This window comes from Poromitra crassiceps (assembly GCF_964638095.1).
Source record: "Poromitra crassiceps genome assembly, chromosome: 20".
Lineage (NCBI taxonomy): Eukaryota > Metazoa > Chordata > Actinopteri > Beryciformes > Melamphaidae > Poromitra > Poromitra crassiceps.
In genome coordinates, this window is record NC_139637.1 from 16,809,704 (window position 1) to 16,833,689 (window position 23,986).

General features: G+C 44.1%; 1 protein-coding gene across 1 annotated transcript; it reads left to right on the forward strand.

Annotated features, from left to right (window-relative positions):
• Positions 1-2,085: 2,085 nt before the first annotated feature.
• LOC310794900 (histone-lysine N-methyltransferase SUV39H1-like) lies at positions 2,086-14,745 on the forward strand (the record flags this gene model as incomplete). The annotated part of the gene is made up of 6 exons (XM_083656939.1): positions 2,086-2,104; positions 3,132-3,283; positions 7,046-7,705; positions 9,788-9,934; positions 13,500-13,629; positions 14,606-14,745. 6 exons carry the CDS (start codon positions 2,086-2,088, stop codon positions 14,737-14,739), a joined length of 1,242 nt encoding a protein of 413 aa, XP_083513065.1. The 3' UTR covers positions 14,740-14,745.
• Positions 14,746-23,986: the final 9,241 nt, after the last annotated feature.

A 23,986-nucleotide genomic window follows, 5' to 3' on the forward strand; every position in this document is an offset into this window, starting at 1 on the left:
TCCGAGACATGGGCAGTTAGCCAGCCGCTTCTTTTCACCTGAAAGAGGAAGCTTCACCGGTAGGACATAGCACGTGGGAGGTTCACGCTATTCCAACCAGTTCCCCTCCCTCTGAACAGGCGCCCTTAACGACCAGAGGAGGAACCACATTAGCAACCAGGATATTGCATGTTTTTGGCAAATTGTCATGGCAAATTGTTTACAAAAGATGGACAATAAAGCTGATTTTCAAAGTACCTTGAGGATTTTTCAAGTTGTTAATTAAGTCAAATTTCTCTCTTGATTACAAAGGTGGAAAATACAACTGTTTTTAATGGGGTGTTTACTGATTAAATGTTTAAGCTCCCCACAAATGCAGATGTTTTTTTAAATATATATAACCAATTGCAAATTATGACAATTACCAAACAGATAAAAAGTAGATTATTATATTGAAATGTTATTTTAGATTTAGAATGTTAATTTTCTATAAAACACAATACATTTGAATGTAATTCCACAATGTTTATTTTTGGCCCTCGGCCCTCCACCCAGATTGAGTTTTGGCCCTTCATGGGAAAGAATTTGGGCACCCCTGTGTTACATCATCACATGTCCATCTTGGTAGGGCAATAACAGGTGATTACAATCCAATGACAAAAACAGCCGATGAGCTGTGTATATATACTGTATATATATGTATATGTAAAGCACCATATTGGTAGAAAATGCATGTGACGAAATGGGAATACTATGGATTGGGGTGGTTAGGCTGATTGGGTGCACCTTCCGACCATGGGACTTTTTTCACAGCAGTCATTTTGTCTCTAAACTAAAATGCAATGTAAACACAGGTGCAACCAAAACATCAATGACCCCCCCCCCCCCCCCCCCCAGCACTGGGACACCTAAATGGATTGGAAGTTGGAAATCCTCATTAATGTTTTGTTTGCACCTGTTTTGGCTGCTGTGAAAAAGGCCCAAACTTGTCTCTCCCTTTCTCACTGCACCGTTTGTTCTGCTTGTTGTCTAGTTATTTTCCCTTAGTTGTAGTTAATAAATTGTTTTATCTTTTACTTTGGTGTATGACTCCATTTCCTTGAGCTGGGTTGTTGTAAGAGGGGATACACTGAAGCAGAGGTTTTCTAAGTGGGAGGCAGGCCTCCCCAGGGACTCCCCAAGCAGTTTTGGAAGTGAAATAATTAGTTATTAAAACATAGAATAGCCTAAATGTGTGTTATTTGGTTAAAGAGATAGTTCAGAGATACAGTAGTCTGGGGGAATTTGACCGTTTTTCCCAATTTCCCAGTCAGAACAAATAAATGCCTCCATGACAGACCTTTTTAAATATTTGGTCGGTGTAGTCTGAACTCTAAATATGTCAAACAGCAATATCAGGCAGGCTATCTTGATCAAATAACACAATCATGATCCCAAAGGCATCCAGGAATTGGGCGAAGGGGGCTCCTTATTCCAAGCGTCGTTTGGGGGAGGCCCACAGTCTCAGACTTTGAAAACCCCTGGACTAAAGCTAAAGTAAACGTCGAAACAATAATGTATTAACTAAACTCAGGGAAAATAACTAGACAGACAACACAAACTACATTACACAAAGAAAAAGAAAGGTGCATTGGTGAGGAGGGAGACTGAATGGTCTGAAGGTCTTTGTATACCGGCCCCAGGTGCACTCAGCCTAACATCAGGCTCCTGCAACGCAAAAATAGCATTTTCTGGTTAGTTACATTTCAAAACAAAAGCAACAAATGCGAGGGTGAAATTCTGTTCATTATGTAATGAGAAAGAGAGGGGGAGAGAGTCGGCGAGCAATAGGTAGAGTAGACCTACGCGACATCAAACCGCAGACATATTGATGTCATATAATTTTGGTGAACAACGAAACCGCTTAAAAAGTAGCAAGAGTTAAAAAAAAAAAAAAAAAAAAAAAAAAAAAAGACTTCTTCTTCCGCCTTCTGATTTCCTTGGAACTTCTGCACCAATGGGAAGGCGGATAGATGAAGCTCGTCCAATCAGCAGCCGGAACAGTCTCTTCCTGCAGGACCCTCCTCACCAATGTAGTTTCTCCTATTTTGGCGGCTGTGCGGGAACATGGCGGAAAATTTGAAAGGTAATTCGTGGAGGATGATAATTGCATTTATTTTTTATTGTATGTTTATCCACAGACGCTATTTGCTGTATTCTAAACGCATACATTTGTAAAGACCTCGAATATGTGCGTGTTGCTCTCTTGGAGTTCACCTAGCATTGGCAAGACGGCGGAGGGGTAAACATGGTGACTTTGTGCTGTAAGCTAACTTGGTCTAGTCTGGAGTTGTAGTGCAGTTTAAACGCAACCTCTTTTGTGTGCAAGTGAGTCGCGCGTGACTTTAAATGGTTACTTGTATGTATCTGCATAATAGCAGCAGGCTATCCCTCTGGCCAAGGTTTAGGACTTCGTAAACTATACGTTAAATCAAGTTGTAACGTTATATCGGCTTGTTGTGTGTTGTTGGACTAGGCTGCAGCGCGCTAAACTGTGCTGCTCGGATCATTTAACGCGCCAGATAGCCAGATAGTTTTACCTCAAAACTTTTAAATGGCGTTATGCGTATGTCGTTATAGTTGTTGGTGGGGTTTTTTTTCACCCGCTAGATGCATGATGTAAACGTTACAGTACTGTATCCTTGCATAACGGAACATAGCGCCGTATCGCCAAACTTCATTCAACAATCTCGCAGTTTTACGCTTCCCTGTTAATATCGGCTAACGTTACACACGTCATAGAACAAAACGGTAAGACCATTTACAAATCGTTGGGATCCATCCAACACACCAAGCTGTGTGTATTTTACACACATATTTAAACTTTACAATTGGTTCGCCTTTTACTCCCACAATTGTCTTCCGCAAAATCGACTGGAGAGTGGTAGCAAACTACTATAGTATAATATAAGGACCAGAAGTTGGCATATTGAACTCGAGTGCTGCTTGGTGGGTTGTATGTATACCGAATTGATAAGTGGATCCTGTCGATTCCTAAAACGTCTCAAGTCATGTTCTGTCATGCATTCAGCTCTACCTATAAGAAATGTCAGTTCAATTGTCTCATTTTGAATGGAGTTTCGTGTAGGGTAAATGGAACTTTGCTCTGTCAGATCGCAGTGTGACTGTGCCGTGCAAACTGTCCTGGGAGGAGCTGGAGGCCGAGTGCCGCCGCGAGGGACTCTACTGTAAAGAGCTCAACGTCAGCAGGCACAACCTACATGAATATGAGGTGGAGTTCCTCTGTGACTACAAGAAAACCAAGGTATGGCTTCACTTACTATTACTGTTTAACTGCTAAGTGCAACTCTGAATTCACAGAAATGTGCTCTGCTCAGATAGTTTTGAAGCGGTTGAAACATGTTGGATATGACACTGGGCGACAGTCGTCCTGACATATTTGTTATGTATACTGGAATGCTTTGTCTGTCTTTTGCATACTTTTGCATGACTCAAGCCCGCCTGGAGTGGAATGATGCTCATCAATCGTGCAGCTATTGTTCATGTCTACTGTATGAATCTCTTCAGACTTGGATGAGCCTTTTCACGTCAAAGGACCCCTAAACTGACACAAATTAGACCACGGACCCCCATTTCAGAATCAGCTTTATTGGCCAAGTATGTATGTACACAATCATACAAGGAATTTGACTCCGGTTTGCGTTGCTCTCAAAGTACTCGCGCACAGAAAAAGGTATGCACAAGTTAAAACAAACAAGGCACGGGCGGGTCGGCTATTCAAACATTCAAACAAAATTTAGCATGAGCTACCATATCATTTACAATAAGTGTGGTGTAAAGTGTGCACAGTTATTCCACAGTAGCATATTTCCAAATTGTGTGTGTGCACTGTGCCTACTTCGTGGGCGGTGGGGATTGTAGTATACATGGGGGTAGGTGCTACAGCAGGGATACTCAACTTGCTTTGCCCAGGGGGCCACTTTCGTGAAATGATAGGAGGCCAGGGGCCAGTTAATAAACAAACGATATACATTTTTCTGTAGTGGATTGTAGGTTTTTGGGGTGTCAGCCGGAGTTTAGTCTGACAATGTTGTGCACTCCGGATCGTTAGTTAGGTTAAGTTAATACATAAGTGCCTGGGTAGCGAGCAGACGGCGGTATTTGACAATTTAGCTGGAGTTCAGTCCAACTTTATTTCACGTTAGTTTTTATTGTGAATTAGATTCTAATCCACAATGAAAACTAACGTGAAATTATTAGAAAATGGTCGGCGGGCCACTCTGCACCCTGTCGTGGGCCGCAAGTTGAGTATCACTGTGCTACAGGTTGCTGCGCAGGGATATTACTGTTTCTGGTTTTGAGTGTTTAAACTGGTAAATTAGGGCTGCACGATATGAGGAAAATATGCGATGTGCGATAACACTGTTCAATATTGCGATGACGATATGATCTGCGGAAAAATAAGCTATAAATAAACAAATATTAAAGGGTAGGCTATATATTAACTACAGTAGCATGTCTTTCTGCTTTAAAAGATACACAGCTAACATAGACCACAAACATTGAATAATAGCCTATGTCCATTAAATAAAGAAATTTAACAATTATTTCTATTCAAACATGCTTTTATTGAACATATTGCACTTGAATAGGGGTGCACAAAGCTCAAACTCAGAGTCTCTACATTCAAGCAATTTTAAACCCCGTGGCCTGAAGTAAAAAAAAAAAAAAATGTTTTCCAACAGTTGAATGTTGGAGCTTCACTGCAGAATAATATATGTGATTAGGGTTGCGAGGGTGCGGTGTCAACCAAAAAGCCATTGCGGTGGTTCCACAGTGAAACTGGACGGTTGACGGTTGTGGGGGGATTAATTAATTTATGAATGAATTAATTGATTTGTGAAGTAGCTGCGATACTGTTTGGCTGCGCCGCTGCACGTTCACAACAGGACAGCTGATCTCTGCATGAGAGACACCAGTGGATAGGCTACTACAGGCTGTAGTACAGCACAGTCAAGCGGCTGAAGCACTAGGCTATCACTACCGGCAACATTGAAAGGCGCAAATGACGTTAACGATACAGATCCAGACCAACAACGTGTGTGATGCTGGCAGAATTACAGGCGGATAACGTTAGTTATCGCGTGGCTTTTGAACCTAACATTACGTTATTGGAGAGAGAGAAACACAGCAGCATGGATGTAATGGAAGCGACTTCATGGAAACAGGCGAGTTGAATTCACAGTTGAAGACTTGTTTATTACTCACATTGGGTTGAAAACAGGAAAGAATGTGAAAGTGTCGTCTTTTTCAACATTTTCACAACACAAGTGACTTCTGCTGCTCATCTAGTCCGCCTCCCCTCCGCTCTACTCTGCTTTTCTGAACTGCACCTGGGGATAACGGGTGCGCTTGTTCAACAACGCCTGCACCTCCCCCGAGCGTTAGGTTGAGTGGAGTTGGCCTTTTTTACGATTAAATCTGCAAATTTGTAATTCAAACAGGTAATTAATCACGATGGTCTGATGTAGAAGGCTCAGAGGTCCGCCTCCCCTCCGCACTACTGCTTCTCTAACATACTAGGGTGCGCTTGTTTAATACCGCCCGCACGTCCCCCGCGTGTCACGTTGAGCAGTTTGCCTTTTTTATTATTCAATCTGCAAATGTTTAATTCAATCAGGTAATTAAAATAAAATAAAATGGAGGATGGAGGTTAGCAACCATACGGTGCAGAGTTTGACACTAGACATGAAAGACACATGAAAGAGCATTAGCTCTTCCTGTAATGTAATGTTTTTTTCATCGCGATGACACGTGACTTTTGCGATGTGTTCATCGCGCATGTTCATATCGCGATGATGATGAAAATACGATTAATCGTTCAGCAGCCCTATGGTAAAGTGTCAAAAGTAAACTGGTTCCGGTGTTTCAGCTAAGCGTTCAAGTGGCTGGTTTAAGTGTTAATCAGAGTGATGGCCTGGGGGTAGATACAGTTTTTGTGTCTGGTGGTTTTGTGCTCTGTAGCACCTGCCAGAGGGGAGGAGTTAAATGTTGTTCATCTTTCTATCAAATCGAGGTAAATTTCAGACTTGAAAGCAGTGTCCGGTCTTGTCTGAGGTGAAGAGACAGCAATGTAGGAATTTAGCCAGGGGCAAGGGCAAAAATGCCCCCAAGAAATGTCAAGAGTGCCCCTAAAAACCATGATCCAGGGCAAAAATTGCCCCCAATATTTTGATAATTTTATTTTCATTCAATTCATTTAATTTCCATCTCTAACACACACTCTGCACCTGCAAGCTGGTTGCCAGAAGACGACCATGAAGAACACGCTCACAAACAGTGCTGCTGTTCACACTGCACTTTACCAAATGTATGCACTAATTTACTAAAGTGCCATTAACATTTGGTTTTTAGACAGTGGGGGCAAAAGTTGCCCCCAAAATATTTTTAAAATTTCCTACACTGAGAGACAGTATGATCAAATGTTTCATGTCTTCTTTAAGGCTATATTTGATAGGTGAATGCTCCTATTGTCTTTAATTGTCTTCCATGCATGAAGTGGAGCCGTGTCATCACAGTCCCCCCCCCCCGACAAGAATTGCGTATTGCCACAACATTGCACACAGCGACCGTTCTCAAACAAATCCGCTCTGGAACCTGGTTTCACTTTTAATATTTTCTAACAAGCGTTGCAGTCGGTGGATTTCTGTCATTTGCAATTTATTGCGCGCACACACTGACCGAGTCTCTCTTTTTAATTGTATGTGAGTGTGAGCTTCTGCTAGTTTTCATTATAAAAGTTGTCAGTGTTGTAACAGTAATTAACCATGATCCATGTCTCAAACTATGTCGTGTTGGGTCCTTGAGTTTCGGGAATTGGGCCTTGAAAGTCTTTGAATTTGAAGAGATACTCGACACTTTTCCCCACTTGTTTCTGCTGAAAATCAATGTATATGGAATTTAGTGGTGTTGTTGATGAATGCAGGTCAAAAAATCTTGACATTCTGCACCAGTTTCACTGCTGTTAGGCTGCCCTGCGTTCATGCTGTGATGTTGTGCGTTTCAGTACGAGGAGTTCTACCTGGTCAAATGGAGGGGCTACCCAGAGTCGGAGAACACCTGGGAACCCAAGAGGAACCTCAAGTGCCACAAGCTGATGAAGCAGTTCCACCTGGACCTGTTTGCGGAGCTGCGGCGCCACAAGAAACGCAGCATCCCGAAAAAGCTGGATAAGGAAGTTTCCACGGTGATGGTCCAGAAAGCCAAACAGCGCCAGGGTCTCCAGCGCTGGGAGGCCCACTTGAACAACACCCGCAACCACCCGGGTCGCATATTTGTCCTGAACGAAGTGGACCTCGACGGCCCGCCCAAGGGCTTCACCTACATCAACAACTACAAGGTAGGCGAGGGCATCACCGTGGACGAGATGGCCATCGGCTGTGAGTGCAAGAACTGTCTAGACGACCCCGTGAGCGGCTGCTGCCCCGGCGCCTCCCTCCACCGCATGGCCTACAACGACCGGGGGCAGGTCCGGATCCGGGCGGGCCAGCCCATCTACGAGTGTAACTCCCTCTGCAGCTGCGGGTCCGACTGCCCAAACAGAGTGGTGCAGAAGGGCATCCAGTTCGACCTTTGCATCTTCAAGACGGAGAACGGCCGGGGATGGGGAGTCCGCACACTGCAGCACATTAAGAAGAACAGCTTTGTCATGGAGTACGTGGGAGAGGTAAGCTGTGCCTCCTCGCAGAGTTTGATGAATATTATTACCAGAGTAGTCAACCTGTTATGTCATTTAAAACCTTTTGGATCACTTACCAAGGGCTGCTAAATTTAAAACCATCTAGCTAACCCTAACCAAAACCAATAATTATTCACAGAAATGTCAACATACCAATTTGTCTACAATAAGGCAGGGGTTCTCAAACTTTTGTAACTTAAGGCCCACTTCTGATTGTTGAAATAGTTCTGAGGACCACCTTCCCAGATAATTGAGAGAGAGAGAAAAAAAGGCATCAAAATTATGCATTTTAATTTGAAGTTTTTTGATTCTTGAGCACATTTAGATATATAAAAAATAAATAAACAAGCTGTAATCACGCTTTTTTTTATTTTCTTTTATTAATCTAATTGGCAATACCACTGCCTCCGTGGCCCAGCACACGGTGCTCTGAGGCCCACCAGTGGGCCACGACCCAGTGGTTGAGAATAGCTGCAATTAGGCATTGTGTGTACCGTAAATTCCGGACTATAAGCCGTGGCCTTTTCCCCGTTTTTTGGCCCCTGCGGCTTATATAACGGTGCGGCTTATCTATGGATTTTTTCAGAAAAAATAAAAATAAAAAACGGAATTCTCTCTTCTTTAGCACTCTTTCTAACTATAAATCCACTTCTGTTTTAATTTCCTCTCTTGCCCTCTTTTCACCACACCGCGGACACTGTGTGCACTGTAAAAAAAAACACAGGTGGTGTTGTGTTATGTTGTTTTGTTGAAATGTTAACACATTGAGTGCCAGCGACGCCATATGGCGTCATTAGAAATTTACCGTAGAGTGCCAGCGACGCCAAATGGCGTCAGTAACTCCAAATTGTTTTTTTGACGGGGGGGTGTCGATCTAAGCTTCTTACGTCGCCTCTAACAATATTGTAGCTATTGGAGGTCGATAACCTATTTTACAAACCCATTAGGTGGCGACAGCACTCTCCTGATCAGAGAAAAAGGAGCCAAACACACAGAAATAGTCACTGGGGAAAATGAGGAAATCGCATCGCATCCGTCCGTATGCATCGACGTGCATGAAGCACAACGAGCACAACGCCAGCTGTGCCCCCAGCAGCAGCATCCGCTGTCACAACTGAGCACCTCCGTGTACGCTGCAACAGCACATTCACATAATCAGCCTTATTATTCCGAACTGGAAGCATGCGAGCCCGTGACAAACACACGCGGAACCAAAAAGCTGAATGTCGCGCACCATTCACTGTGTGTGCGCAGCAAACTCAGCAGAGACTGAGAGCCACCAGACACATAAGACACACCCAGGAGGCGTGTGCAGTTGAGGGGGGGGGGGGGGGGGAGCACGCAGAGCAGCATACACTTCACCCAGACAGACCCAGACATCAGAAAATTAGCTTCAGAGTCAGTGATGTGCTTGAAATGTTTAATTTCACAAAAGGCTCATTATCTCAGCTCGTAGAAAAAAAGGGATGTTTTTGCTTCAATCAAGCTATCTTCTCCGGCTCATAACTAAAGAACGGAAAATGGGATCAATAAACGTTTTTTGCAGGTGATAGAAGAGAGTCTCATCGTTATTTGTGCGTGTTCAGTGTTTACATAGTAATTATTAAAAAAATTATATGACTGTTTTAAAATGCATTGCGGCCTATGTGGCACAGCAAGCAACCTTTTGCCCAAGGGCCGTGGCACTCAAAGTGTTAATAAATGGGAGCTTCCTCAAACAGCCATCTCTTTCCCGACAATCCCCTCTGTGCACGAACCCTTACATATGGTAATTAAACATTAAAACAAAACAAAACAACAAAAAAAAAAACATTAAAACACCTGCGGCTTATAGTCCGGTGCGGCTTATATATGTAACAAACAGGCAATTTTGCTGCTGCGGCTTATACTCCGGTGCGGCTTATAGTCCGGAATTTACGGTAATTACGGTTTGCTCACTCACTTATGCTATAGATCAAGATTTGAGTCCCCTTTAGCTAAAAACCAAACACATATTTCTGGAGAATGGTCCTTTCTCCTGTTTGCCCAACTTGCTTATTTCTGACCTGACTATCTGTCATGTTTCTTCAGATCATCACAACGGACGAAGCAGAGAAGAGGGGTCACGTGTACGATCGCCAAGGTTCTACGTACTTGTTTGACCTGGACTACGTGGAAGACGTGTACACAGTGGATGCTGCTCACCAAGGCAACATCTCTCATTTTGTCAACCACAGCGTGAGTGTCTTAGGGCGTTTTCACACCTGATCGTGCGCGTCCTTGGTTTTGCAGCAGTTTTTCAGCGGTTCGGTTCCCCGTTCACACAGGCCAAAAAGCAAACGGTCCAGATAGGGTTGCCAACCCTCCCAGATTAGCCAGGAGACTCCGGGTAGTCTCCTGGGGTTGGAAAAAATAAATTCCCAGAGATTCTTTGACAGCTGAAATTCTTAGAATGTGTGTGCATTGTTGGGTACATTCAGTTGTGCATAACGCCGCCCACGTCTCCCCTGCGCATCGCGGTTGAGTGGAGTTTTATTATTACATTTGCAAGTTTATTTTTATTTTTATGTAGAACAGCTCAAATATCCCCCCTCCGTCATGTTTGAAGTAACTTTCGACCATCAAAGAAAAAGTGACAGCCCTATCGTGCATCCACTGTGTCATGAAGACATATATTTTTTACATATTTACAGTGTTTTGGGGTTTTCTTGCTTGTAGGCATTGATGTTGTAGGTTGCATATTTAGCAACTGGCAATGTGATGATGGTTAACGGGGGTAGGCAAGTTGCACATTTATTGCATACTGGTGAGGGAGCCTGTCCAAGATTAATCGGATTCGTCATTCTGCATGTTGTGATACTAAAGAGATGCTCATCCCAGTGTGGGAAATTAGCAAAATATTTTGGGGGCAACTTTTGCCCCTCTGTCTAAGTGTAGTGTGTGTCTGTGTGAACAACAGTGCTGTTTGTGTGAGTGTGTTCTTCATGACCTTCTGGCAAACAGCTTGCAGGTGCTAACTGCTAAGTGTGTGTTAGAGATTGAAATGGAAATGAATTGAATGTAAATCAAAATGATCAAAATCTTGGGGGCAATTTTTGCCCCTTGATCACAGTTTTTAGGGGCATTCTGAGATTTCTTGGGGGCATTTTTGCCCTGGCCCCTGGCTAAATTCCTACACAGGCTCATCCTCAGCCCATTACGCAAGCTTGTTGTCAACTAATCTGATCGACAACATCGACTGAGTTTCCTTGGTTGCTCAGCTCTGTAGGAAGTGAATCCATTTCTGGTGACGTGTTGTTGAACATGTTGTTCAGAGTATGAACGCAGCTTTAAGCTGTGTTCACACCGAGATATTTATTTTTTAGCTCTGTCGCTTGATTCAACCCTTTGGAATCGCTCTGTCGCTCTGTTTAAATCGCTCGTCAACAGGCAGACGAATTGACGGACATGTGGGGGCTATAACGTTACGCAATGTCACGATGTTTGTCCACTACGAGCCACCGTAGATGTTTACAAGCTAAGCCTATCAGCGTGCTCCCTAACGCGAGCTCTATACCGGTAGTACAGACTTCACTTCATGTCAGCTGTCAGCCTGTCAATCAGCTGTCAATGCGGTTTGTTGCCACACAATAAACCAGCGGTTTGTTCCACGCCAGTGTGATCCTTGACTCACTCTTACACGGCAGCCAATCAGCGTTGAACAGCGAGCGACTGATGCCAGCGTATTTTCGCTCGAGTTGGGATATTTCATCCAGGGCGACGAGCGTATTTTCTCCCTATCGCTCTGTCTCTGTCGCTCGGACGCCCAGCGATTTTTCTCCCGGGCGAATATACGCTCAATCGCTCGTTTGCATTGACTTTGTATGTAAACTCGATGCCAGCGAAAAACTTTAATAGGTCGGTGTGAACGCAGCTTTAGTAGTTCACATCCTTATCCTGTTTAACTTCCTTGGCGCACACATCATGGAACATTGTTCTGATGTTTGAAATGGGAAGTAAAGGGTTACTTAGAAAATGTTCATTCATATAGACCAGTGGTTCTCAAACCTTTTCACGTCAGGGACCCCTAAATTGACACAAATTATACCATGGACTGACCCCCATTCATAAGATTTTTTGTCCCAGGGTCTCTCATCTGAGAGGATTTTTGCTTTTAAATGCTTACTTCCAGAAAAGTACATGAAACCATGATCAAAATAGCCATTGTCATTGTGTTACTTATAGTTGGAATTATAGTAAAAATAAATTATTCCCGTTTTTGCTGGGGACCCCCTGGAACCCCCTCAAGGACCCCACTTTGAGAACCACTGATATAGACGGTGTAATGCAGAGTAACCTGAGCATGAAGACTGAGTCATATTACGGTATATATATATATTTTATTTTTTATTATAGCGCAAGAAAGCTAGGTATGCTGAAATGGCAGCAGAGGCAGAGCAGCGAGGTTGGAGGGATCGAGTGCGGCCTGTAGAGGTGGGCTGCCGTGGTTTTGTGGCAAAGTCTGTTATTGCCTTACTAACTGAGTTGGGCATTCGGGGACGGAGCCTGAAACTTGCGGTTAGCAACATGTCTCAGGCAGCAGAACGAGCAAGTGAATGGCTGTGGCTAAGGAGGAAACATGCTAGCTGGGGAGCTCGCTACGGTAACGGCCGGGACACACATCTTGCGTCTACCTACCTAGTGCGTGTGCGTGGCGTGGGGGCTGCGGCTGGCATGCCCGCGGCATCCACACAGGCAGCGTGGCTGCTGCGTTGCAGCTGCTGCGCTGCTGCCTGTCTGCCAACTATCTTCCTATAGAGTTGACCTTTTATTAAATTTGCAATAAACAATACAATGATGATTTCAACTGAAGATCGCTTGGGCTCACTTCAGAATCGAGGCAGTATTGATTTGTGTGTGTGTGTGTGTGTGTGGTGGGGAGGAACGAAGCCACGTTGTAGCCTATGTGGTTTTCAGAGGGCAGGAGAACTGCAGCTGTGAGCTCAGCTCATCCTCCCGTCTCAAATCAAAACGAGCCTTGATTGGCTGTGGCTGCCCCTGTAAAATATAATTTTGATGTCTATTTGTGTAGAGACACGCTAGAGACACGCGCGCGGTAAGCAGAAAAAATAGGCGTCGCTTCTATTCTCTAGATGACGCGCGTCTCACGCCTCGCAAGACACGCGCCTGAGACGCGCGTCTGATGCCGGTGGTGTGGCTGCTGTAACCTGTTAACATGGGCGCCGAAATGAAAATCAACAGGTAACGCCACGCAGACGCACAGCAGACGCAAGATGTGTGTCCCGGCCTTAAGATTGATTGTTTGTTGTTGGTCATGATTGACGGTCCGCATCAACAGGGCTTTATCATTGACAGTGGTGGTGTAGTTAGGAATGTCATACCGAACCGACCTGGATAGCTAGGCTTAGATAGTGAGGTAATATGCAGTTGTGCGGTGGTAGCATGGAGGGGGGTGTTTCCAGGACGCTGGATTACACCGTTAAGCCTTCTTGAGGTGTCGTGGGCCTAACTTAACGAAACATCGTTGAAGGAAGGTGCCCACTTGAAAACCCCAATGACATGCTTCATACTGCTGTTGGCTAGGGTAGGTAACTGGTGATCTGTGTCTTGTTTATTACCGTAGTTTGTTAGCCTGTTAGCTTGTTTTATTCTGGATTGGGCTTCTAAATGTGTTGGATGGATTTTGGCACAAGGGATAGTAACATCTTGTCCTGTGTATTAATTAATAATATATACACATTTATTATATTGAATGTGGTGAAAAAGTCCCTGACCAAGTGTCTTTGTTACCTCTTTCTTCTAGTGCAACCCCAACCTGCAGGTGTACAACGTGTTCATAGAAAACCTGGACGAGAGGCTCCCGAGAATAGCTTTATTTTCCACACGGGCTATCCGGCCAGGAGAGGAGCTCACCTTCGACTACAGGATGCAGCGTAAGTGTGTTGTGATTTGCTTCACAGCTGTCAAGCAACAAACACCATGATGTATTGTTGCACAAACACCGGATCTATCGTCAGCTTCGTTATAGCCAGGATGCTGTTTTTGCTGCCAGAGAGGCGGTGAAATTGTTCAGTGTCAAAATATGTATACTTTTGCTTTTGTGACTTCCTATGTCGTGACCACACGAGCTCACAAGTTCCATTTCAAGGCAGCATAACACATTGGAGAAGTTTGATGGTCGACAGTAGACAGAAAGTTTGTGAATTTGAGAAACAAAAAACAAGGCCTTGACATTTTTTGAAAATGGACATGGGTCATTGAAAGTGCTCAAATTTATATTTGTGCAAAAATAGAAATTGAAGTTTGATTTTTATTTATTTTTTACGTGTAACACGCGTGCGTGCCTCTCACAGTTGGGGAAAACACACGCATGCACACATCTGGCTCATACTACATCACAATAGCTCGAGTGACAACACTGATGACATCACAGTTGCTAAAGTGGCATCACTGATGACACATCGGGACCGTTCGGACAGACAGACGGACACCACCACCCACTTAGCTGAATTTGATGTTTAAGAACCCCTGGGTAGGGTAGTGAAATGAACATTCAGGTAACCGCTCTGGTGGACATTCCTGCAGTCAGCATTCCAACTGCACGCTCCCTCAAAACCTGGGAGGGACTGTGTCATTTTAGAGTGGCCTTTTATTGGGACCAGTCCAAGCCAAGGCACACCTGTGCAATAATGCTGTTTAATCAGCATCTGGATATGCCACACCTGTCAATTATCTCTCGGAGACGGAGAAGTGTTCACTTACGCAAATTTGTGAACACATTTTGAGAGAAATAAGACTTTTTGTGTGTACAGAAAGTCTTTGATCTTTTATTTCAACTTGTGAAAAAATTGGCGCAAAAACAAGTGCACGTCTAAAGCATAAACTTGGCAACTTTGTTTCCGTTTCCAGTTGATCCAGTCGACACAGAAAGCACCAGAATGGACTCCAGTTTCAGTTTAGCAGGCCTCCCCAGCTCTCCAAAGAAGCGGATTCGCGTCGAGTGCCGGTGTGGATCGGACTCCTGTCGAAAATACCTGTTCTGACATGGGACTGCTTGAGAAACACAACACCTGTTGTCTGTCTAAAGATGTGGAAAATTGTACAGATTTTTATAGGAATTGTTTTATTTCCATTGCCGTTTTATTTCCATTGCCGTTTCTTAAACTGTTGGGTATTTGTGAACAACTCTTCCCCCCCCCCCCCCTCCAAGGTTAAACGCAGCCTGAAGACTCAGATCTGGAGCTGCTCACTTTCATACGAGTTGAAGACGACATGCATCGGTTAGGTGAGCATTAGCTTGAGTTTACCTGCATTAAAGTTGCCAGGCAGAACCGTTTCCCTCGTCCCCATAAAACCACCCTGTTATTGTTTGTTGTTGTTGTTATTGTTTTCAGCAAGTTGTTGTCCCAGCCGTCGTCACTGGTGCAGGAATCCTTTTGTAGTCGATCGTCCGGTATCGTCTCTCGTTTCTCGCTTTGGCCGAGACTTGTTTCTATTTTCCAACCGGCGCTGAGCTGGCCAAGATCAAATGAAATGTGAATTTGAGTGAGTGGGGTTTTTCCATGGTTTTGAAATCTTTTAGTTAAATTGTGATTTTGTAGTCTCATTATGCAATTTATAACTTGCTTGCTTTTTTTTTTTTTTTTTTTTTAATCTTTGTGACTCCCGAGGTTCTGATGTAAAATGGATTTAGCAGGGCGTGGTGGTAGGAAGTTTTTTTTGTTTTGTTTTGGGAAACCCATCTTCAGATCGTCCAACATTTAAAACTGAATTGGAGCAGGTTTTTCAATCCTAGTCCAGTGATTCTCAACCTTTTTCATATCAAGGACCATGAATTAAGTCTTTGAGCATTAAGGCCACAGACCCCCCCCCCCCCCCCCCCCCCCCCATCTGATGAGATGTTGTCTCTCGGACCCAAATCTGTGAATATTCTTTTTTTTTTTGTCAGAAATTATTTTGTCCAGAACTCTGATCAGAATTCTTCTCTTGTGTTAATGTTTTGTCAATTTTAACAATTGCGGTCTCCCTAGAAACCCCTCCAAGGTCCCCCCCCCCCTGGTGGTCCCCCGGACCCCATGTTGAGAACCACTGTCCTAGTTGACATCCAGTGGGTCATGAGCAGAGCTCACAGAGTCACGTCCTGTTACAATGACATGAACTTCAACCTGCTAACAAACCGGTAAGAGCAAGTCAAACACAAACGCTGTGTTTGTGCTGTGGTAATATTCACAACGATGTTAAAAAACCCCTGTCGAGGTGGATGGAGGTTGCGTAGAACATTGGGAACCCTACGAGACGCTGAAAGCGTTTGAAATTCCACACCAAAACATTGACAGAAAGATATCGTCCATAAACATACCGTCTGAAATGAACTGTTCGATTTATCATTTGCATTTTCGTAATGCTCCTTCAGTAGACCGCAGAAGTCCGGTGTTGAGACAAATGGGGTTTTCATGGAGATTATCTATAAGAGATACCATGGAAATCAATTTTATCGGCCAGTCGAACACCTGGATAACTGCCCTGCTGCCACTACTTAATTTGTATCATTCATATGCTGTGAAGATTTGTATGGATTGGTGATGAAGTGAGGAGCATATCCAGTCAAATTTCCTATCCGTCATCTCTCATGTCACTGCCCCCTGTACAGTATCTATTTTGTTATTTTACTATGTCCCTGATGTTTAAGCGTTTTTAGCTGTTAATGCTTGTTTCGTCAGTGTTGCTCTCTTATAGGTTGAGAACAAAAATAATTTAAATAAATGGCTAAAAAAAAAAACGTCAACTTGGCATTCTTTTAAGCTTCAATTCTTCTATCACAAATGGATCTATAAGTTATGATAATAAAACTGTACAGTGTGCTGGGTGGTTTTTGCCATCAGTGGCTACCACTAGATGGCGCTTTTGACTAAGAGGACATTCGAGTTTCCCTCCAGTTACCATAGCTCTATTATGTAATACAGTCCTCTACATGTTGGCAGGCTTCATGCTTACTTCTAGCTCAACAGACTTTTTGAAGGCAGATGCAGATAAATTTAGACTGAAGTTGCCAGTATTGAGTATCTAATTGACAGTTTTCATGCCAAAATATTAAGTATTAGTATCAGCATCGGGGTGGAAAAGCCTCTGAAACACCACCCGATATTTAATTAAGGTCAATATCAGCCTTATATATTGGTCCAACTCTAGTTAATTTTAATTTATTCTCTACTTAAGCGTTGATTCAGCTACAATTCACGCCATAAGTAGTACCGGTACTCAAAACTGTACTTACCGGTATATCTTTACTTCTAAAGAAAGTGAGATGGGGGGCGGGGTCAGACAGTAAAGTGAATATAGACCACAGCACTGGTCAGTGTGGTCAGACAGTAAAGTGAATATAGACCACAGCACTGGTCAGTGTGGTCAAACAGTAAAGTGAATATAGACCACAGCACTGGTCAGTGTGGTCAAACAGTAAAGTGAATATAGACCACAGCACTGGTCAGTGTGGTCAGACAGTAAAGTGAATATAGACCACAGCACTGGTCAGTGTGGTCAGACAGTAAAGTGAATATAGACCACAGCACTGGTCAGTGTGGTCAGACAGTAAAGTGAATATAGACCACAGCACTGGTCAGTGTGGTCAGACAGTAAAGCGAATATAGACCACAGCACTGGTCAGTGTGGTCAGACAGTAAAGTGAATATAGACCACAGCACTGGTCAGTGTGGTCAGACAGTAAAGTGAATATAGGCCACAGCACTGGTCAGTGTGGTCAGACAGTAAAGTGAATATAGACCACAGCACTGGTCAGTGTGGTTAGACAGTAAAGTGAATATAGACCACAGCACTGGTCAGTGTGGTTAGACAGTAAAGTGAATATAGACCACAGCACTGGTCAGTGTGGTCAGACAGTAAAGTGAATATAGACCACAGCACTGGTCAGTGTGGTCAGACAGTAAAGTGAATATAGACCACAGCACTGGTCAGTGTGGTCAGACAGTAAAGTGAATATAGACCACAGCACTGGTCAGTGTGGACAGACAGTAAAACCCTCTATTCGTTATAGCTAGGTGGCTCCCCTGCAGATTAAGCTATGACAAAAAGTCTTATTGGATTGGCTGGATTTGTGAAGGATCAGGACGTTGTGATTGGCTGGATTTGTGAAGGATCAGGACGTTGTGATTGGCTGGATTTGTGAAGGATCAGGACGTCGTGATTGGCTGGATTTGTGAAGGATCAGGACGTCGTGAGCACCGGGCGAACAAACACACAAGTAGGTGAGTGGAATAGGGCCAAATGAGTCAGATGGCCAGTGGCCAGTCAGTGTCTGGGTCAGCCAGCCACTCTCTCACTGGGCCCACACACAGTGATGGGTCAGCCAGCCACTCTCTCACTGGGCCCACACACAGTGATGGGTCAGCCAGCCACTCTCTCACTGGGCCCACACACAGTGATGGGTCAGCCACTCTCTCACTGGGCCCACACACAGTGATGGGCCAGCCACTCTCTCACTGGGCCCACACACAGTGATGGGCCAGCCACTCTCTCACTGGGCCCACACACAGTGATGGCCGGGAGGCTCAGAGGATGTCTTTCGGGGAGCACTTTACATCGTGTGTGGCTCTTCTCTAATTGAATGATGTGTCTAAATCAGTTTTCAAACTTGTTCACCTCAACGACCCTAAACGGACACAAATTAGACCACTGATAAGATGTTGCCCCAGGGTCCCCCATCTGACAAGACTTTTGCTTATACTGTAGATGTTTTCTTACAGAAAGTGTATGACACCCGTTATGACCAATGTGTATGGATGGAATTGTAGTGAAAATAAATAATTCCTCTTTTTACTGGGGGCCCCCCTGGCTGGAACAACCTCAAGGACCCGAGTCAGCTTCGCCTGGGTGAAGCCAGCCTTCAACGTCACGTGACGTCACGTCACAGACTATCCCTGTAACGTGACTGATAGTACATAGAGGTCACGTGGAGGCTGAGTTTACTTAGGCTAGAGTCAGCTTCGAGTTGGAAATTGCAAAAACGATCTAGCAAGTCTAAAATAATTGTATATACCGGTACATAATACAATTCATGTAGTTTAATAAATTGTAGATTCAAAGGGGCATTATTAATCTATGACTTTTATTGACCTCTATAGCGACCGGTGGGAATTGCAACAACAGTTTTCTGGCCTATAATTAACAAGTAAAGTCATGTTTTCACAATAGAGAGGAGTACGCTAACTACTTAAGAGCGGAGATCCAACAGAAATGTCTAGTGAAGAGGTGATGTATCACCAAACAAACTACTGTAATAACTAGAAGTACACGGAGTGCAGAGTAGACCTCCGCCAAGGCCAATGCTTGTTCATGAATCGGATCAGCTCCAAAATCTTCCTTGGCCCGTGCTACACCCTTCCACTGAGTTTCATGAAAATTGTCCCAGTAGGCTTTCCGTAAGCCCCTCTGACAAACAAACTGCACCAAATACATAACGTCCTTGGCGGAGGTAATAATACTGCATTTGTCATTTGCTTTTTGCGCTTTTGAGAAGGAGGCTTTTTTTAGTCTTCATCTGAGTCACATCTCAGACTCATGTATATGATTTCAACCAATAATTCTGCCTCATTCATAGAGACACTGCAGAGCGCGTCATCATTCAGAAACCACAACCCCCCCCCCCCCCCCCCCAATCCTGCATTCTCCTATGTCACATGTTGCACACAAAGATCATATATACCGAAGATGAACACAGCTAGATCCACATTTTTCTTCTCGCCAATTCTCAATGGCTTCCTTGTTTTGCTCAGGAGTGGAAAAAACTTTAATTGGTGATTTTTTTACATTTGTTGTCTGCGCAGCCCCCCCCCCCCACACAACAGCTTTTAGCTATGTTTAATTCAAGTAAAATGACGCTGGTGTGTGGAAGTGAATGGAGCGATTTCCCCCGTGATGGGCGTGGCCTATTTCATGAAGCGTCTCTATCCCAGCTTTCTCCCAATCACATTGCCTGCTGGCATTCAACTGTCCCATGTAGCCTATTTGGGGAGTCAGCCGTTTCCCCTCTCATCTCATCTCATCCCACCACCTGCTCACCTCATTCTTTTCGTCATTCTTAGGAGTTCTAGTGAGCAAGCAGGCCTTGCTCACAGAGTTGGCATGCAGCTTCTCCTCTCTCTCCCCAGAGGGGTTTCATAGTCCAGCTCCCTGGCTGATTCCAACTCTGCTGCTCACCTGTGTGCCCCTCCACTCTGGAGCTCTCCATGGTGCTGAACCCGTGTTGACTCATTTTTGCCACTAATTAGCCATTTTTGCCTATTTTAGTCTGCCTAATTGCTAATTGCCTAATTCAAAAATCCGTCTCCGTTAGGTCACCCACAGGGGGTGCTCTTTGCACTTCCTGAAGGATTCAGCGCGATCGCACGTAAAATGGCATAGCTGTGGCCGAACACAATTAATTTATTTTATGAATTTTCCCCATTTACTCCCCAATTATACTTGGCCAATTTATCCCCATGCTGCCCCATCCCCTCTATTGGCTGCCCCGGTCGCTGCTCCACCCTCTGCCGATCTTGGGAGAGTCGAGACTAGCACCATGCTTCCTCCGAGACATGCGCAGTAGCCAGCCGCTTCTTTTCACCTGGCAGGGGGAGCTTCACCGGTAGGACGTAGCACGTGGAGGGATCACGCTATTCCCACCAGTTCCCTTCCACCCCGACCAGGTTCCCCCGACTGACCAGAGGAGGCGCTATATAGGCCTGTATGGACGCCCGGCCAAGCCGGAGGTAACACGTGGATACGAACCTGCGACCCTCGCGTTGGTAGGCAGGGAATCTACTGCTACACTACCCGGACGCCCGCCAAACACAATTTCTGATCATGCACTCACAGAGGCTTTTCCATTCGTATAGCATATAGGATTGAAAGAGCACATGAACTGAAAATGTATATTTCTTTTATTGTTTTTTAACGTCCCAACATAATCGCCATGATATTAAACATAGCATGTTATGCTAATGAGATCAGCCAATTAATGCATTAATTAGTCAATGTTTCTGTCACCATACACCATCTCCACACATACTACACGGGTGGTGTGTTAATATGAATTCTATATATCTTAAATCATTAAGGAGTTAGAGTAGTTTCCCTCATTGATATGCAGATGTATGCAGCAAGATGCTGGGAAGTCTAAATGGAATGCTGGTTTCTTTCGTGCTGGCTCCTTCTCAGATGCTGTGGAAACAGTTTCTGCCGTCGAGCGTTTTTGGCTGCTATTCACCAACTGTTCAGCTCAAAACTTCTGCCCAAATTTCCCTTTTAATTAGAGAAGCTGGTCATGAACTCAGCTCAAGATTTTTCAAGGTGCTGTATGAAGGAAGGAACTGTACGGTGTATGAGAAAGGAATGTGATCGTATTCGGGTCTTCAAAAGCTTGGAAATTAATTGGATAAAATGTTTGCATAAAGCGCACCAAATCTGTACACAAACTTCCACTGGCTATATTTCAAGTAATAGTCAGAACCTAAGCACCAACTGATGCTGATGCTGGATTCACAGTATGGAGGTATTTCTAAACTGGTCGCAAACAGAACCGAGCAACTCAACTTGATTAACTTAATTCTCATCATTCAGACCGGACTCAAAAATGACTCAAAGTCCACGCAGGTCATTTAATGTTCATTTGCCAGGTTGCCATGATTACCGGGAATTACAATGATGTGGCAAACAGGGTGGGCATTTCGTCATTTTAGAGGCATGGCCATTCGGCCTTCGGCATCATACATCTTTTTAGGGCACAAGGACATCATGAAGAGCGAATTTTCTGAAATCGGTGTTAAAATGTGACCTGCTCTATCAAAATCACATAGACCACAAAACACATTTTGAGTTTTACACACTGTTGGAAGGACGAGAACGTAAGCTTTCTGATGATATAAAAAATATCTTTGTAGTCCAAAGATTGAGTGAGATACACCCCTTTATGTCTTGACTGTTTCCAAACTGTTTTTGAGGCTTTATTTGACTAAAATCTGGTGAAACCCCCAAAACAGCCGAAATCAATCTTTTTTCCCCCCATAAAATCACATTTCTACAAAAAACGGGCCAGTGGTGCATGTGACTGATTTTGTCAGAGCAGGTCACAAATGAACCAATGACACATCCTTTGCATAGAGCAGCTACATTAAACTGAGACCACTGACGCTTTTAAAGCAACTGACAGTAGCAGGCTGCTAGCAGGGCACTGCCAAGGTGACCTTAGAGATCTCAGGGCATCACGGCCAGAGGGAGGGGCAAGGGAGGCCATGTGTGCCTCTGTGTAATTCCCACCCTGGTGGCAAATCTAAAAAACCTAGATTCATCTTCAGTAAGATAAAGAAAGTTTTGACATCTAAGAATATCAAGGGTTTTGTATACTAGTTGTACAGCTGTGTATCAGCACAGCAGTGACTATTACAGGACCAAGAGGACGTTTCACACCGCCTTATGGGTTTACCGCAATATGACAGACACACTGAAAGGGTTTTCATTGATTACTGTAATAATTGGCACCTATTAATGACTCAAGTTCACCAAAGTTTGTCATTATTACCACTACGACCACACCCCATTCATAGGCACTTCTTTTGTCTTTTAAACCACTTACTGTAAATCGTATGCCCATTCACCATCTAAACGCATACAATTCTCAACCATAAAGCACCAAAATCCTTCTTTAGAATTGCAGAAATTCCTTGAATGTAATCAGTGAACCCCAGAAGCAATCATACAGTACAGAGGGCAACTGTTCCTCATTATTTAATTTCACAACTCATGGCCAGATCATTTTCAATCCATTTTAATCAACAACACTGTTAGTAATGAGAAGGGCGTCGTCGCTCAATATGAAAGAATATACTTCCATACTAAAATTAGTTCATTTCTATCCTATTGTGACTGAGAAAGTTATTCCTGCCTTTCTTCTTTCATCTTGTATTGATTACTGTAACTCAGTGATACTCAAACCGAGGCTCTAGAGCCACATGCGGCTCCTTCACGGGTCGTTGTGGCTCTTTCAAGTCCTACTTAAAATATTTTGTATTGTGACTCTTGTTTTTTTGTCAGTGTGGCGGGCAGTGTGAGTAGGGCAAGGTTGAGTACCACTGCTGTAACTAGTTCAGGATGCAGCAGTTAGGCCATGTCCACATTACAGGCAAATCCGATTTGCTGCTAAAGTCATTAATCATCATTATCTTGATTGGTCTCCCAAATCTGATTTGGGAGTGTGTCCGCACTGCCAAAAAAATCTGATTTGGGCAAGTGTTCAAGTCGGATCTGTGTGTCCAGACCTCCATATGTGGTTTGGGACAAGTGACACAAATCAGACTTAGTTGGAGCGTCCAGACCAGAGCCTGTGAGCGGAGTGGAGCGGTGATTATTACCGCTCCTTGCTCACGGAGCGGCCCTTTCCACCCGCTCCAGCGCTCCCAGCCGCTCCGCTCCAGACCGCTCCCCGCTCCATACAGATTTCACCCGCTCGCACTCACCGCTCCGCTCAAAATAATAAAAAGGCCAGGGTGTTTTCATTTGTGTTTAAACGCCTGGGCAATGGGCATTGCTCACTACAAATAACATGAGCTCAGCAGAGTCGGCTGCATGTTTGTTTCTCTTCCTTCTCGTCGCGCAGCAGCTGGCAAGAAAATAGTGGGCGTGCACATGGCCACGCACCGATGCATTCTGGTTCGAACATGTTGTGATCGAAACTGGAGCGGGACTGAGCGGGTGATCGGTGCCGCTCCAACTTTCACTCCGGTACCACTCTGGTACACCGCTCACCGCTCAAGCCAAAATCCCCCCACTCCGCTCCGCTCCGTTCACATGCTCTGGTCCAGACTCATAAAACCAATCTGGATAGAATCATTAATAGGTCACTAAAGTTCACAAATCAGATTTGGCCTCCTAGTCTGAACATGGCCTTAGACCTGTCATTTACAGAAGAGGTCAAACGGCTCATTTAGCAAACTTACACTGGTTTCCACTGATTTTAGAATTGATTTAAAGATTCTGTTGATTACTTTTCAGCAACGGAATGACTTTGCCTTAAAGTGCAAGGAGGCTGATTATGTACGAGGACATTTCTTATGAATAAAGTCAATGTGATGTGGAAAATAAGGGTGGGAGTCACCAGAGGTCCCACGATATATCATATTTAAGTCACAATATAATATTGCGATTTTAAACATTTTGCAATATGAGTATTGCGATAACATATTTTTGCAATTTATTACCTTTTTTCCCCAACTGCAGATTATGTTCCCATAGGAAAACTCA